Source organism: Solenopsis invicta, chromosome 6 (assembly GCF_016802725.1).
Source record: "Solenopsis invicta isolate M01_SB chromosome 6, UNIL_Sinv_3.0, whole genome shotgun sequence".
NCBI classification, from domain to species: Eukaryota; Metazoa; Arthropoda; class Insecta; order Hymenoptera; family Formicidae; genus Solenopsis; species Solenopsis invicta.
This window is the reverse complement of record NC_052669.1, coordinates 13,593,689-13,607,806: the sequence shown is the minus strand read 5'-3', so window position 1 is coordinate 13,607,806 and position 14,118 is coordinate 13,593,689. Positions and strand designations below refer to the sequence as shown.

Here is a 14,118-nt window from a genome sequence, read left to right as displayed (position 1 = left end):
ACTTTAGGGGTAGTTGGCCCCCTAATTTCCCCCCCCCCCCATCATACCTAGGCCGATTTTCGTCTTCTATCAAGAGGTACTTTTATACCAGAAATCATTAAGATCGCTTCACTGATCTCAAAGATATCGCAATCTTTCCATTTTACCCCCTATTTTGGAGGGGTCGTTTCACCCCCTAAATATGTTTTTTTGCCGCTAAAAAAAATACGTGTCCCTTAGTTTTTCATGTATTATAACATATCCAAATTTCAGAAAAATCGGAGAGTGACACTTCCGTAAGTTTACTTGTTAGTGGGTCTCGTCACTTCTTTTCCATACTTCCCGGTAATTATTGTTATGAGAACGTGCGTGACCTGTCATGTAATTACTGAGAGTCGTGACAGATTTTGATTTAATGTTTTGTGGGCGCTGAGTTTCCGGAAGCCAAAAGTGGTGTATACTCGTGCCTTTCGACTTCCTGATTTTAATGTTTGCCGATGGAGCTTATACGTTTCCGTGGTCGAGCAACGGTATTACCTCGAAGGGCTCCCATAAATTACTTTTTGTGTCAACGAGTTTATTCGTCCAGCTAATGTGACAATTTGCGATGACGTTATTATTGGACACTTCTTTATAATTTATGGTGTTTTGATTTGTGACATTTCTTTTATGATTTCTGATGTTTTGATTTTTGTGACATTTCTCTTATAATTTACGGTGTTTTGATTTTTGACATTCTCTTATAATTTATGGTGTTTTGATTTTTGTGACATTTTTCTTATAATTTATGGTGCTTTGATTTTTGTGACATTTCTCACTCGCCTTAGTAGCGTATTTATTGTCTCATTGCATTCCCGATCCCGGAAATCAAAGTGAGATTAAGTGGGTCATCGTTGCTCAGCCTCCGTCTTATAGTGTATCCGTCGTCAAAAGAAAAGAATCTTTACGTTGTTGTACGTAACATTTCATTTTAAAAACAATTTATAGCAAATTCTTGATAAGATTCTATGATTTTTAGAGTGCATCTTAAGAAGATAAGATTTATTCTATTTATGACAGGTAAATCTTGGTTAACGAAAAAAATATTTGACAAGCAATAACGTTTGCTGAATGTAAAGTATTCTTACGCTGAAAATTGCATTTTAAGATATTTTTATAGGGGAATGATAAAAGAGCTAAAATAAAAGGTGCATTTTAATTGGTAAAAAGAAAGATTTGTCACTTGACGAATACTATTTTTCTTCAAAAACAATGTTTTATTTTGATAACGTCAAAAAAGAAAAAAAAATTTTAAATGTACACCTTAATTGCTCTTGAGTATATAAAACAAAAATTTTGAGCTATCCTCAGTCAGTGGAAAAAAGTTCTATAAGAAGTTTAATCATAAATTATGGTCAATCGTATTGCAGACGACAATTTCATAGACATAGCGGATGAAGAATCTGACGAAGAGTTTGTGTTATCCAATGATAGTGCCTATATCAATGATTGTAGTGAGAATCTTAAAGATCCTGTCGTGTCATTTCCGAAACTCCATGTACTAAATTTAAATACAATACACTGCATGATTCAATTTTATTATTATTACTCGAATCAAGAACTAGGAATATGCACTTCATGCACGATAAGGTTAGGTATCATGAAATAGGAGAATTACACGCAGTTCGAGACCACGAGACTGGTTCCCTCGATGCGCTAAATGGTCAATAATGCTCCAACTGTGCACATCATATTTTTACGTATATTCCGACTAATATGTGTCCAATTTGTATGCCCTCACAATAAAAAAAATGACTGATCGTAACGCAGATGACGACGATTTTATGGAGGAAGAGATTGATGTTTTCGAAAATTTAGAAATACATATTCAGAACTTAGTGGACAAAGACCCCGACAAAGACACTGACAAAAACCTGGACGAAGAGACGTTCTCCGATGATAATGCATGTAACAGTGGTTGTAGTGAGAATCTTGAAGATCTCGTGAAAAGAGTCGTGCCATCTAGGCAATTCAATGCTATAAATACAAATACAAATTACTACATAATAGAATTTTATTATAAGCTGGAAGATTTGACTGATATGACGGTGTGTACCACATGCACGGCCACAGTGATTCCGTGAACTTGGGAGTAGTGCGCCTCGTTTGACGCCATAAAACTGGTTCCTATATTGAGCTACGCGGCGCGTATTGCAACAGCTGCAGACTAACGTTTATAATAGTGTAACAACCTGTGTTTGTCCGAGCACGGACGAGCTCAGAGAAGCCAGGGCTCGAAGGGAGATTGCCAGGTAATTAAATCTGAGATCGGGAGTGCGTAGAAGAGAAATACAAATTTATTATAAAAGAACTGAACGTAAAACATGTAAGTATATGCTTTTAATAATAGAGAAACGCGGTATGTATAAAGACGGCGGTGTAATCTAGAAAATAGAGAAACGCGGTATATACAAGAACGGCGGTGGCTATTTACAATGCTTGGTCTTTTTTTCTCGGCTCGCGGCCGGTGCGGGAGGACGGCGCGGTAATGCTGTCTTTGTCGCGCCTGCTCGGTTACGACGCGGATTCGTCGCGATGTTTACCTTTTCGCGGTTTCGAGGCCCGCGACGCGCGCGCGCTGGAACGCTATTCAGACGGCGCGCCGGTGTTCTCGGAATTCGGTCTCGCGACAGGTGTTCTTCGGAATTCCTTTAGTAGGGAATCCCTGTTCGTGCGCCGGTGCCGGCTGTCTCGAGATCTCTCGATGGAGGCAAAGATCACTTTACCCCCAGGGTGGCAGTCGTCACCGTCTCTGGTGGAGACGGATTTCGACGGAATCGTCGAGATCTCTCGACGGTGGCAGAGTTTGTTCTACCGCTCGGATTCCTCGAGTATTAAGAAGGCGGGATCAGAAATCACATAGATCTCTCAGCGGTGACAGAGCTCGCTCTACCACACGGATTTCCTTGGTCTGGCTCGGAGGCTGGATCAGGAAAGAGTCGAGCTCTTCTCGAGATCGCTCACCTTTTATACCTTGATCTCGGAGAGTCGGAGATGCTCGGGTTAGTAAAGTTAGTTAGTAAAGTAACAATTTAACCAAAATGAACAGACTGCGCGGATTTGCATAAATGATTGACTAATAACCTGACAAGAAATAAACGGCCTCGGATGACAACTTAAAGACTAAACGGATGGACTCGTATAATTCAGTATACACTCAAAGATACTTAAACGGAGTTGCCGTGAGGCGGTGAACTCAAGAAAAAGTTAAATGGGCTGCAATTGGCCCGCGCGACGGCCGGTTGCGACCACGGAATCGCCGAAGTGGAACGCGGAAGACGGGAGGATAGTCAGCGGTGGAGATCCAAGTTATCTCGCTTCGCGCGGTGTGGACAGTGAAGTTTGGTTTACGGAAGAACCGGACAAAATGGAACGGTGTCGAGTATCCCCGACGACGGTGTTGGTTCCAAGAATCCCCGGGGCGGAAATACTTGGCGGACGGATCCTATTGGCCGAGAATACTCGGCCGTGGAAACGACGAGAATTCCCGTCGCAGAAGGCGGATCGGATTAACCGAAGATTTCCAGCCACTAGAAACGACAAGTATGGCCGTCGTGAGGTAGTTGAAACGAGAATACCCGTTTCCAAGCAGGTGCTCAAGAATGTCCAAGCTAGGAAGCGCCGAGGATACCCGGCGCAGGAGAGATGCGAGATCAGTGGTTTGAAGTGATCTGACTTTGGTTTTCCACTGCCCGCTTATATATCAATTCGCGCGATTGGACGTACCAACCAGTGCGCGCGGACGGGCCGACCGGAGTGGGGAACGTTTGCCGAATGCAGCGCGTAGCGCGTGTGGTAACGCGTGATCGCGGCGAAGTTAGCCGGGCGCGTGCTTGGTCTTACGCGTGGTGTCAGGCATGGTGGAAATAACAAGGTGAAGCATTGCGGTGGATGCGCAGTCGTTCATGTCACGTGATGTCACGAACCAATCAGCTTGTGGTTTAAAATATGAGTCTATCCTTGTCTATCACGTAGTGTCATATCATATGTTCTGTGAGAGTGAAACAGTTTCACTGAAACTGCGTACCTGTGCGTATTGTATGTTACACATGGTTACGTATACACTATGCTATACAGTTTGCTTTTTATCGAAGAAGTTCATTTTATTGCAGCACTTACGGTAAGCAATAAATACTAAATAAAAATATAGAACTTAAAAATTGGCAATTAAATCACATTTTATATTATAACTACAGAAACTAAAGCATCATGCGGCAGTGCTGTGTGCATCATTGCAGAGTAAGATCGAGTGGAGTATCAAAAGCTAAAAATACAAAATTTTTTTTGTTCCCGAAGGAAGAAACTTTAAAAAAAGCATGGCTGCAAGCTATCAATCGAAAAGAAGAGGAGTTGAATATGAAATATGGTAAATTTCTTTAAAAAAAATGTATAATGTATAATTTAGAAAACTATTATAAAATATAAATCAGAGATCATTTGCAAATGAAATCGAATTCTTATAAGGGTAATAGTTGTTTATAACAGTTTTTATATCTATGGAACTTGTATTTTTAGCAAAAGTATGTCAACATCATTTTTCACCCGACTGTATGGAGGAAAGGTGGACGAAACCTCAAAAGAAAAATGTTGAACCAAGAATTATTGTTCGATTGAAGGCTGGTTCAATTCCAACACTTTTGTTAGATGTACAAAGTCCACCACGAAATCAGAGAAATACAGTCAAAAGTCAAATACAGTAAAATTCGTGTTCGAACAAGGCATGCTATGACTTTTATTTCCTAGTTGAAGATCAGTAAACGCAATGTTCACTTATTCGTTACTTTTTAATCACAATGTAAAGACTGAAAGAAAATATATTTTTATTGTTAAAATATGATTTATAATTTTGATTTGTGATTTATGATTTTTTATTTACGATTTATAATTTTTGACATATTGATAATATATTTTTATTGATAAATATATATATTTATTGATTTTTACATTTTCTTGTACAACTTTTTTCATCATGCTTTCTCCTAAGTCCATTATTACTTAAAATTATTATTTAAAAAAGTTATTTTTATTCGCAATTCGCGATGTTAAAAAAGATGTTGTCGGTATGATACGATTTTCTAACCTGAATAGTCGTCAACTTTAACGATTAATATATAACTCGATTCGCGGGGAAAAGCGATACTTTTTTCTGCCAGATTCCTTTGTTTTGTGTAAAAACGCGTCGAATAAGCCTAATTTCATTGATTTTCAAGGCGGCATACCTATTTTGTATTATTATCTTATTTTCTATAACCAATTCAGATTTTAAATGTGCGCCTATAAATTGTACCACGCTCTGATTGGTTTACCACATCACGCTGTCGCCATTATGCGCAATGCTTCACCTTGTTATTTCCACCATGGTGTCAGGTGTTCGGACCGAAGTGGCGGTGGCGACACGATGGAAGGCGCAACGTTACATTTAAATTTAAATTAAACTAAAATAAAATAAAAAATAAAAATATTCAAATTAAGTAATATTAAAAATAAAATACAAAATAAATTAAAATCATTAATTAGTAGGTGAATTGCATTACTCGATATAAATTTTAAGATTTGTGTAATTTTAAATACCGAAATCAACTTAGAAATTTATGCAATTTATGCTTTTAGCCTGAAAATTTGAACGCGCTATGCAAATTGCAGAAAGAGTCTCATTGGGCAACCAATTTCATTTTTTTATTTCTGACATCTGTAATTATCAAAAAAATCTGTTCGACTTTGGCATTTGAATGGGAAAGAGAAAAAACCGCTTCAACTAATAATTTTAAATTTGTAAAACATTTGTTCACTATTAAAATCTTTAAATTTTAATATTTTTTTCCACATCTCATTTATTGCTAAAAATATTAAATCTTTTTTCTCTGTATCTTTAAAAACTGATGGGAGAATCATTGATTCATATGCTAATTTTAAAAAATCAATACCATTTCCTATTCGCGCGACAATATAAGTTAAATCTTTAATTTTGATTCTATTTTTGTTGAAAAGAGCAATATCCGGATTTTAAAAAAGTCAATTGTTGAAAAAAATTATCTATACATGGCAAACGTTTTAACATTTCCCGAACTGCTATTTTATAAAATTGTAAACATTTATATCTAATTTTTTAAGCGCATTCTAAAGTTAATGCTCTCAAAACATTTTTGCAGTCGGGCCCCACACGTATATCATTTAAATGATGGATGTTATTGTCATCATCTATGTTTAAATTAACGATATATTTCAAAGCCTCTGTGCAGTCATAAAATTTATGGCAATTTGTCGAATTATTTGCTGGCTTTTTTTAAATAATTTATGTATCAGAATATCGCGTGATTGAAAAAAAAGCATTAAAACAGTTAAAGAAAATTAAAGAATATTTTAAAAATAATAAATATGATCTTATGGTGTTATTATTTAAATGTGTTAAAATAAATTCTGCAGATGCTAATTTATTTTTAGTTACTGCTAAAATAAAGAAATTTTTTAAAACATCCCAATTATTTAGAATTCTAATTATACACTTGTCTAGAACCAGCCATCTTGTATTCATTAATTTAAGAATTTTATTTTGTTTTACAAAAAAAAATTCTTAAAATTCTTTTAAAATTGCACATCTTTTTGCACTGCTCGAAATGTAAGTGGTAATACTTCTAATCAAATTTTTACAACATGCTGGTAACTCTTCGCAAGCTTTACTAGCTACAATCGCGGGTGAATAACCAATGCAATTTAATAATACTACACCCGGAACCTGTGCTTGTAAACGCGAAAAAAAGAGTTATTACGTCCAATCATTACAGACGCGTTATCACTTGAAATTCCAACTATATTTTTCAACGGTACTTTTTTTCTTTCGAAAAATTCTTCAAATGTTTTAAAAATTTTACTTGCCGAACAATCTGTAGCATCCAAAGGTATTAAATCTAACAGCTGTGTTTTTACTTTATTTACCAAAAAATATTGAATAAGAACGCACATAAGTTTTGTATCCGCGATGTCAGTACTTTCTCTATTAAAATGGAAAATCGACACAACTGTAAAATTTCAACCAGTTTTTCGATTTCTCGTTTCGCGATAACGTCTTTAACAATATATTGCAACACTTAGTTCGAGCCAGTAAAAGATTTTGAGCAATGTGAGAACTTATAAAAAATTTTTTTAACAAAGGAGTTGAATGATCTGCAGTGTAAAACGCAACATTATGTACCGCAAAAAAAGCTGCTAACTTTATTTCCGCGCATTTAACTTGTTGGATGTGAGAAATCTTATTAAGAGCAGGGCTTTGATTTTTATCAGTTAATTTATTTATGTGTTTGGCCGTCTGCGAATGACGTTTTAAATCGGCTTTGCAGCATCTAATAACAATATTACACAAAGTACATAATGCCTTAACATTATTTGAAAGAAATGGAGCCAACTATTTTTTAAAAATATCCTCATCTAGTCAAGATAAAAACTCTTTTTTAATGGTTTCTTTACCAATTTTATTTGTCAAATTCATTTTTAAATATATATTATAATTAAATAATATATAAATAAATTAATTGATAAATAATAAACTAACATACTTACCTAACCTTTATATATATATATATATATATATATATATATATAATATATATATATATAATAAGCATAAGGCAACGCTCGTAATGTGTATAAACACAAGTATAATGTTGAAAACGGTCAATTTAACGAGCAAAATTGATTTAATTCAGGATTTACAATTACATTAATATAGTCGCTAATAATTGGAACGTTTCGGCTTTACTTAACCTTCATCAGCCTATTAATACAGTTAAAAGTTCATCTCTTTACAAAAGAATTTTCTTTCCTCTTAGATTTAAATTTCTACAAATAACAATTTTCCCTAAACTCTTTTTTTTTTAAATTATCGTGTGTATGTGTCGCATACCGTCTGTGATTTTTCTTGATGGCAAACGGGTGCATCGAATGTTGTGTGTGTGTGTGTGTGTGTGTGTGTGTAGGTGTTGAGTCCTCCAAGCAGTCACAACTTTTTTTCCTCCCTCCTTACATGATGAAAAACTCACGATCACTCACGGCTTCATATGCAGGTTTTATTTTTCAAGCGTAGTTTTTGCCACGTTTGTTCTCTGTGTGTTGACGCTGGAGTTATTGTTTTGTATAAATTGTAAGATTTTTTTGTCATAGATCAATTAAAAGGCTTACTTGGAAGAGTATTTTAACAGAAATTATATGGACGTTCGCCATCGTCGACGGTCTTGTTGCCGAGACAGACAGAGCGCAAGTGAGGCAGAACCGTTAGAGCAGAAGTCAGTAACGTATGTTCGTGTTATCTTTAAGTGAGTCGAGTAAACAGAAATAGGAGTCATGAAGAAGGTCTGTGTCATTCTGTGAGTTTAGTCCGTTTGTTTGTTGTTTTATATGTATCATTTCCGAAATTAATATCTTTTGGTAATTTTCTTCAGTGTCCAGGATTTTTATGTCCTTCCAATTGAAGGAATGGTCAAAAAATATTCTATGGTTTGTTACGACTAAGTGTTTTGAAGGATCAAGTTTTATATTGTTAATATGCTCTTTTGCTCTAGTCCTCAACTGTCTCTTCGTCTGCCCTACATATAGTACATATGTAGCATCGCAATTATCACAAAAGATCTTATAAACGACATTGCTATTGCAGTCCCTCTCCGTTTTGTCTTTATGTACTTTGATGAAATTGTTAATTTTATTTATGCATCTATAGCCGACTGTAAATGTATTTTTGTCTAATAAAGATGTTGTTTTTTCAGAGATATTCCGAATGTAAGGGACAACAATGAATTTTTTGTGTTCTCATCTTTTTTTGTCTGGTCTTGAGCATTTGTGATGATGGGTGTCATTTTTATATTGAATAGATTTTTTATTCTTATTTTAATATATTTTAAAATAAATTCTAGAGGATATCCATTTTTTAGGAGTAGTCCAATAATTAATTCCAAATTTTTTTGTTGGAAAGTAGGATGAGATAGCAATAGTGCTCTATCCACCATGTTATAGATTGTTCCAATTTTGTGGCATATTGGGTGGTGAGAAAAAAATGATAAATAACGACCAGAGAAAGTTTTTTTATGGAACCAATCAATGATGATTGTATTGTCGGTTATTTTTAATGGAAGGTCCAAGAAACTTAGGCTACGGTCCTGTTCCAATTCAATGGTGAATTGTAATCTATTATGAAAACTGTTAAATGTCTCGAGGATAAAATTGAGTGAGTTCAGAGGTGCTGCCATAACAATGTCGTCGATATAACGATAATAGAACGGTATTTCTAAATTTATTGACTTTAACGCTTTTTCCTCTAAATCGTGCAACACGATATTCGCTATAATGGGTGATAAGGGCGATCCCATTGGTGTACCAAAAGTCTGTTTGTAAAAAACATTATTAAAAGTGAAAAACGTGGAAGACAGTATAAATTTTAGAGCAAATATAAATTCATCAAACGGAATCTTTGTATTGTTCTCTATTGACGGCCATCTCTTGCGAATACCGTCCATTGCCAAATCCAGAGGAATATTTGTAAACAGGGATGTCGCATCTAAAGATAATAAACAATATTCTTCCCTAATTTTCATTCCCGATAGAGACTTCGCGATATCGAAACTATTATAGACTTGTCTAGAGTTAAAAGGTAAGCTATTGTTGATAATCTTGTGTAAGAATTTTGCAATCGGATAAAGAGCAGTGTTTACCGAGGAGACAATAATTCTAAAGGAAAAATTCTCTTTATGTACCTTAGGAAGGCCATAAGCTTTTGGAATTGTAGAGTCACTTGAATGGAGAGAGAAGTAGGATTGTTTTGAAATAAAATCATTATCATACCATCTTTTTATTGTAGTGTTTAGATCTTTTTCTATTTTTTTTATGAGATTATTTTTGATTATCAAATATGTTTCTTGGTCATGGAGGAGTTGTTCCATATTTTTGATGTAATCTGATCTGTCCATTGCTACAATGATATTCCCTTTGTCTGCGCGTGTTTAATTGGAAGAACATAAAAATTCTGGACACTGAAGAAAATTACCAAAAGAGATTAATTTCGGAAATGATACATATAAAACAACAAACAAACGGACTAAACTCACAGAATGACACAGACCTTCTTCATGGCTCCTATTTCTGTTTACTCGACTCACTTAAAGATAACACGAACATACGTTACTGACTTCTGTTCTAACGGTTCTGCCTCACTTGCGCTCTATCTGTCTCGGCAACAAGACCGTCGACGATGGCGAACGTCCATATAATTTCTGTTAAAATACTCTGCCAAGTAAGCCTTTTAATTGATCTATGACAAAAAATCTTACAATTCATACAAAACAATAACTCCAGCGTCAACACACAGAGAACAAACGTGGCAAAAACTACGCTTGAAAAATAAAATCTGCATATGAAGCCGTGAGTGATCGTGAGTTCTTCATCATGTAAGGAGGGAGGAAAAAAAGTTATGACTGCTTGGAGGACTCAACACCTACACAAACACACACACACACACACACACACACACACACACACACACACACACACAACATTCGATGCACCCATTCGTCATCAAAAAAAATCACAGACGGTATGCGACACATACATACGATAATTTTTTAAAAAAAGACAATTTTTATGGAAATTGTTATTTGTAGAAATTTAAATCTAAGAGGAAAGAAAATTCTTTTGTAAAGAGATGAACTTTTAACTGTATTAATAGGCTGATGAAGGTTAAGTAAAGCCGAAACGTTCCAATTATTAGCGACTATATTAATGTAATTGTAAATCCTGAATTAAATCAATTTTGCTCGTTAAATTGACCGTTTTCAACATTATATATATATATATTGTGACGTGACATCCTGTTTGGCTGGCCTTCACAGGGATCGTAGGATCCGGCCGGGGAGCGCACGCTGCGGCTCTACGTCCTCTCGGCTCGAAGACGGACGTGGCGGCGCACTAATAGCGTGCACTAATAATTCCGCGTTTTTGTTTGGCGTGCTTGTGTTCGTCCAATTGTAGCAACATTTTGCGGATCGGCGACTAGCCAATCTTAATTCTGTCGACGAAGTCTCGCCCGGCTAGAAGACTGCTAGAAGGAAGACTTACCGCCACTCGGACTCTTACGAATCGCGCGCAGGATCGCAATAGCGCGCACGACAGGTGATCTCTCTTCATTTAATTACGTTATCTCTTATCGTCGCGCTTGTATGCAGCAGTAAGGCCGCTGAAATTACAGGACGCAAAGAGGGAAGGTCAAACGTAGGGGACGTCGACACTCCACACAGATCATCTCGTGGGAGACCCCAACGAGGAGCTGCGAGGGGATGTTCCCGATTTGATCCCGAGCGCGGGGGCAGCGGATACCAAAGAGTCCGTAGGAAGAGCCGCCCGGCCTCGAGAAAACCATGGGAAGAATCGCGAGCTGCCCGAAGACACCGACCTACCTCGAATTGCGCGCCGTAGCGCGACAGCCTGATTAGAGGGTCGCGAGGACCGCTAAGACCGTACTAAGACGGAACTAATAGCGGGGCGTGACGAGCCTGTGCGTGGGGCAAGAGATTCTGCGTGCCGTCTGCCGAATTTCCTCGCGCTATCGATCACTTTGCTGTAGATCATCAGCCGGACCGTCAGGAGCCGAGACGACAAGAGCTGTTATCCAACGCGAGGACGTACCGCAGGGAAGAACCGGCGTCATGGTGAGACGAACGAAACTGTTGTAAAGCCGCCGATTTCGCCGATGAGATGAGTCGCGCGCGTGGTCATTGCAATTAGAGTTCACGTTCGCCGTAAGATCTTTCGCCGGAAGTAGAACACGCCTGTAATTGCGTGCTGTCCGCGTGCTCCGCCGCCGTACGTCTCATCCGATCAAGTCGCGTCTTGATTCTTTTCGGTTCCGTTTATTGAGAGCGTCGCCGACACCACAGCTAAGTCGCGCTAATTGTGTAAGATTCTTGTGTGTCGTCTATAATAGCGTTTGTATGAGTTTCTGCTTGGCGATCGCGTATTTCCGATCGCATATTTCGTACCGAATCGCCACCTAATTTTACGTGAACTAAGAGTGCATGTGTATAGTTTCGAGTGGGCACGGCGTGTTGTCCGCCGCTAATTAGAATGGAATTTTGACTCTCTCCGTTCGGTGAGCTCGTACCGACGACCGCGTGGTATTTTCCGACCGCGCCCGGGTCGCGAGACATCGTCGCAGAACCTTGTGAGTAGTGTTAAATCTCGGAAATACATTGTTAATTTCTCTATTAAATTGAAGTGTTCTCTTGAAGTTCCCTCGCTCTCCTCTACCACCCTGCCCGCCGCGAACCATCCCCTCTGCCAATTCCGTGGATGAGCTACCGGTTAAAAGAGCCCGTGATTGCCCGCGACGAAGTAAAGTATATTCGCGTTTCTTTTTCCGGCATGAATCGGGAGACCGGTAACGTTCTGATCTAAGAGTGGCACGCTCGCTTGTGCCTGGCGCACAATCGTACCGTCTAATTTCGCACATTTGATATGAGCGACTTTGCGAACATCTTTGCTACCTAACTAGCGTCACGAGCAATTAACGTAGTTGCACCATGCTCGTAAGTGCGGTCGTAATATATATATATATATATATATATATATATATATATATATATATACAGGGTGTCGCAGAAAGCTCGCATCTTATTTTAAGAGCGAATTCTTTGGAAAATTCTAAGAAAAAAATCTTAATACAAAAATATCGAGAGTATATTGGTTTTCAAATTATTTGCGATTAAAATTTATGAATCACTGAGCTGACATTTCGCGCGCTCAGGCATGGTGACATGACAAAGGTACCACAAGGGTATACCTCTTGACATTGAGGTTGTCATATAAATACGCAATGATATCTGCATTAAGAAATTACTACTATAGGAAACATATTTGTACATTACATATGCACAATTAATGTTTTCAACAAATTATCAATTCAATAACAAGATGTTACGATAACCGTTGGATCAACTGTCAAAATAAATTCATTACCATGTTCATATGATAAGAACTTTTATGGTAAAATACGAGGTGTGATCAAAAAGTAAGGTGACTTTTCATTTTTATAAAAATATATTCATTTATTCATCCAAAATTATGTTATCCCCTTCAAAATAATCCCCCTCTGATACAATGCATTTGTGCCAGCGCTTTTCGTCAAGTCGTCAAAACATTTCTGAAATGCACTTTTGGGTATTGCCTTGAGCTCCTCCAGCGATGCAGCCTTAATCTCGTCAATCGTCGCAAATCTTCGTCCTTTCATAGGCCTTTTCAATTTTGGGAAGAGGAAAAAGTCGCAGGGGGCCAAGTCTAGTGAATACGGTGGCTGAGGCATGTTGATAGTATTGTTTTTGGCCAAAAAAGTACTCACTAGTAACGACGTGTGCGCAGGTGCATTATCATGGTGCAGAATCCATGAATTTTCTTTCCACACTTCCGGACGTTTTTTTCTTATTGATTCACGCAAACGCCGCATAATCTCAAGGTAATACTCCTTGTTTACCGTACGACCTTGTGGTAGGAATTCTTGATGCACAACGCCATAGTAATCAAAGAAAACTGTGAGCAAAACCTTCACATTCGAACGAACTTGGCGTGCCTTTTTCGGTCTTGGCTCTCCTGGGCTCTTCCACTGGGATGATTGGGCTTTGGTTTCGACGTCATAGCCATATACCCATGTTTCGTCACCAGTTATAACCCTTTTGAGCAGATCAGGATCATCATTGACGTCGTTCAACATGTCTTGGGCGATGTTCATGCGACGCTGCTTCTGATCAAAATTAAGCAGTTTTGAAACGAATTTCGCTGACACACGTGTCATACCCAAAACATCCGTTAAAATTGATTGGCATGAGCCAAACGATATGTTAAGATCATCAGTTATTTCTCTAATCGTGATTCGACGATTTTTCAACACAATTTCTTTCACTTCCTGAACATTTTCGTCGGTTTTTGACGTGCTGGGGCGTCCAGAGTGAGGTTCATCGTTAACATTTTCTCTGCCCTCTTGGAATAACTTATACCATTTATAAACATTTTTTTTTTCTCAAAGTTGACTCACCGTACGCCACTGTCAACATTTCAAGAGTTTTTGAACACTTA

The 14,118-nt window shown here is 37.6% G+C and overlaps 2 protein-coding genes across 2 annotated transcripts; one reads left to right on the top strand and one right to left on the bottom strand.

Moving 5' to 3' along the window:
* The first annotated feature begins 3,664 nt into the window (after positions 1 to 3,664).
* Positions 3,665 to 4,787, top strand: LOC120358060 (THAP domain-containing protein 1-like). Its single transcript, XM_039450636.1, has 2 exons — positions 3,665 to 4,384; positions 4,534 to 4,787. Exons 1-2 carry the CDS (start codon positions 4,228 to 4,230, stop codon positions 4,716 to 4,718), a joined length of 342 nt encoding a protein of 113 aa, XP_039306570.1. The 5' UTR covers positions 3,665 to 4,227; the 3' UTR covers positions 4,719 to 4,787.
* Positions 4,788 to 7,512: 2,725 nt separating this feature from the next.
* LOC120358059 lies at positions 7,513 to 10,656 on the bottom strand. Its single transcript, XM_039450635.1, has 2 exons — positions 8,191 to 10,656; positions 7,513 to 8,127 (listed from the first exon to the last, which is right to left on the bottom strand). The coding sequence occupies exon 1, from the start codon at positions 9,966 to 9,968 to the stop codon at positions 8,748 to 8,750; it is 1,221 nt and encodes a 406-aa protein (XP_039306569.1). The 5' UTR covers positions 9,969 to 10,656; the 3' UTR covers positions 7,513 to 8,127; positions 8,191 to 8,747.
* Positions 10,657 to 14,118: the final 3,462 nt, after the last annotated feature.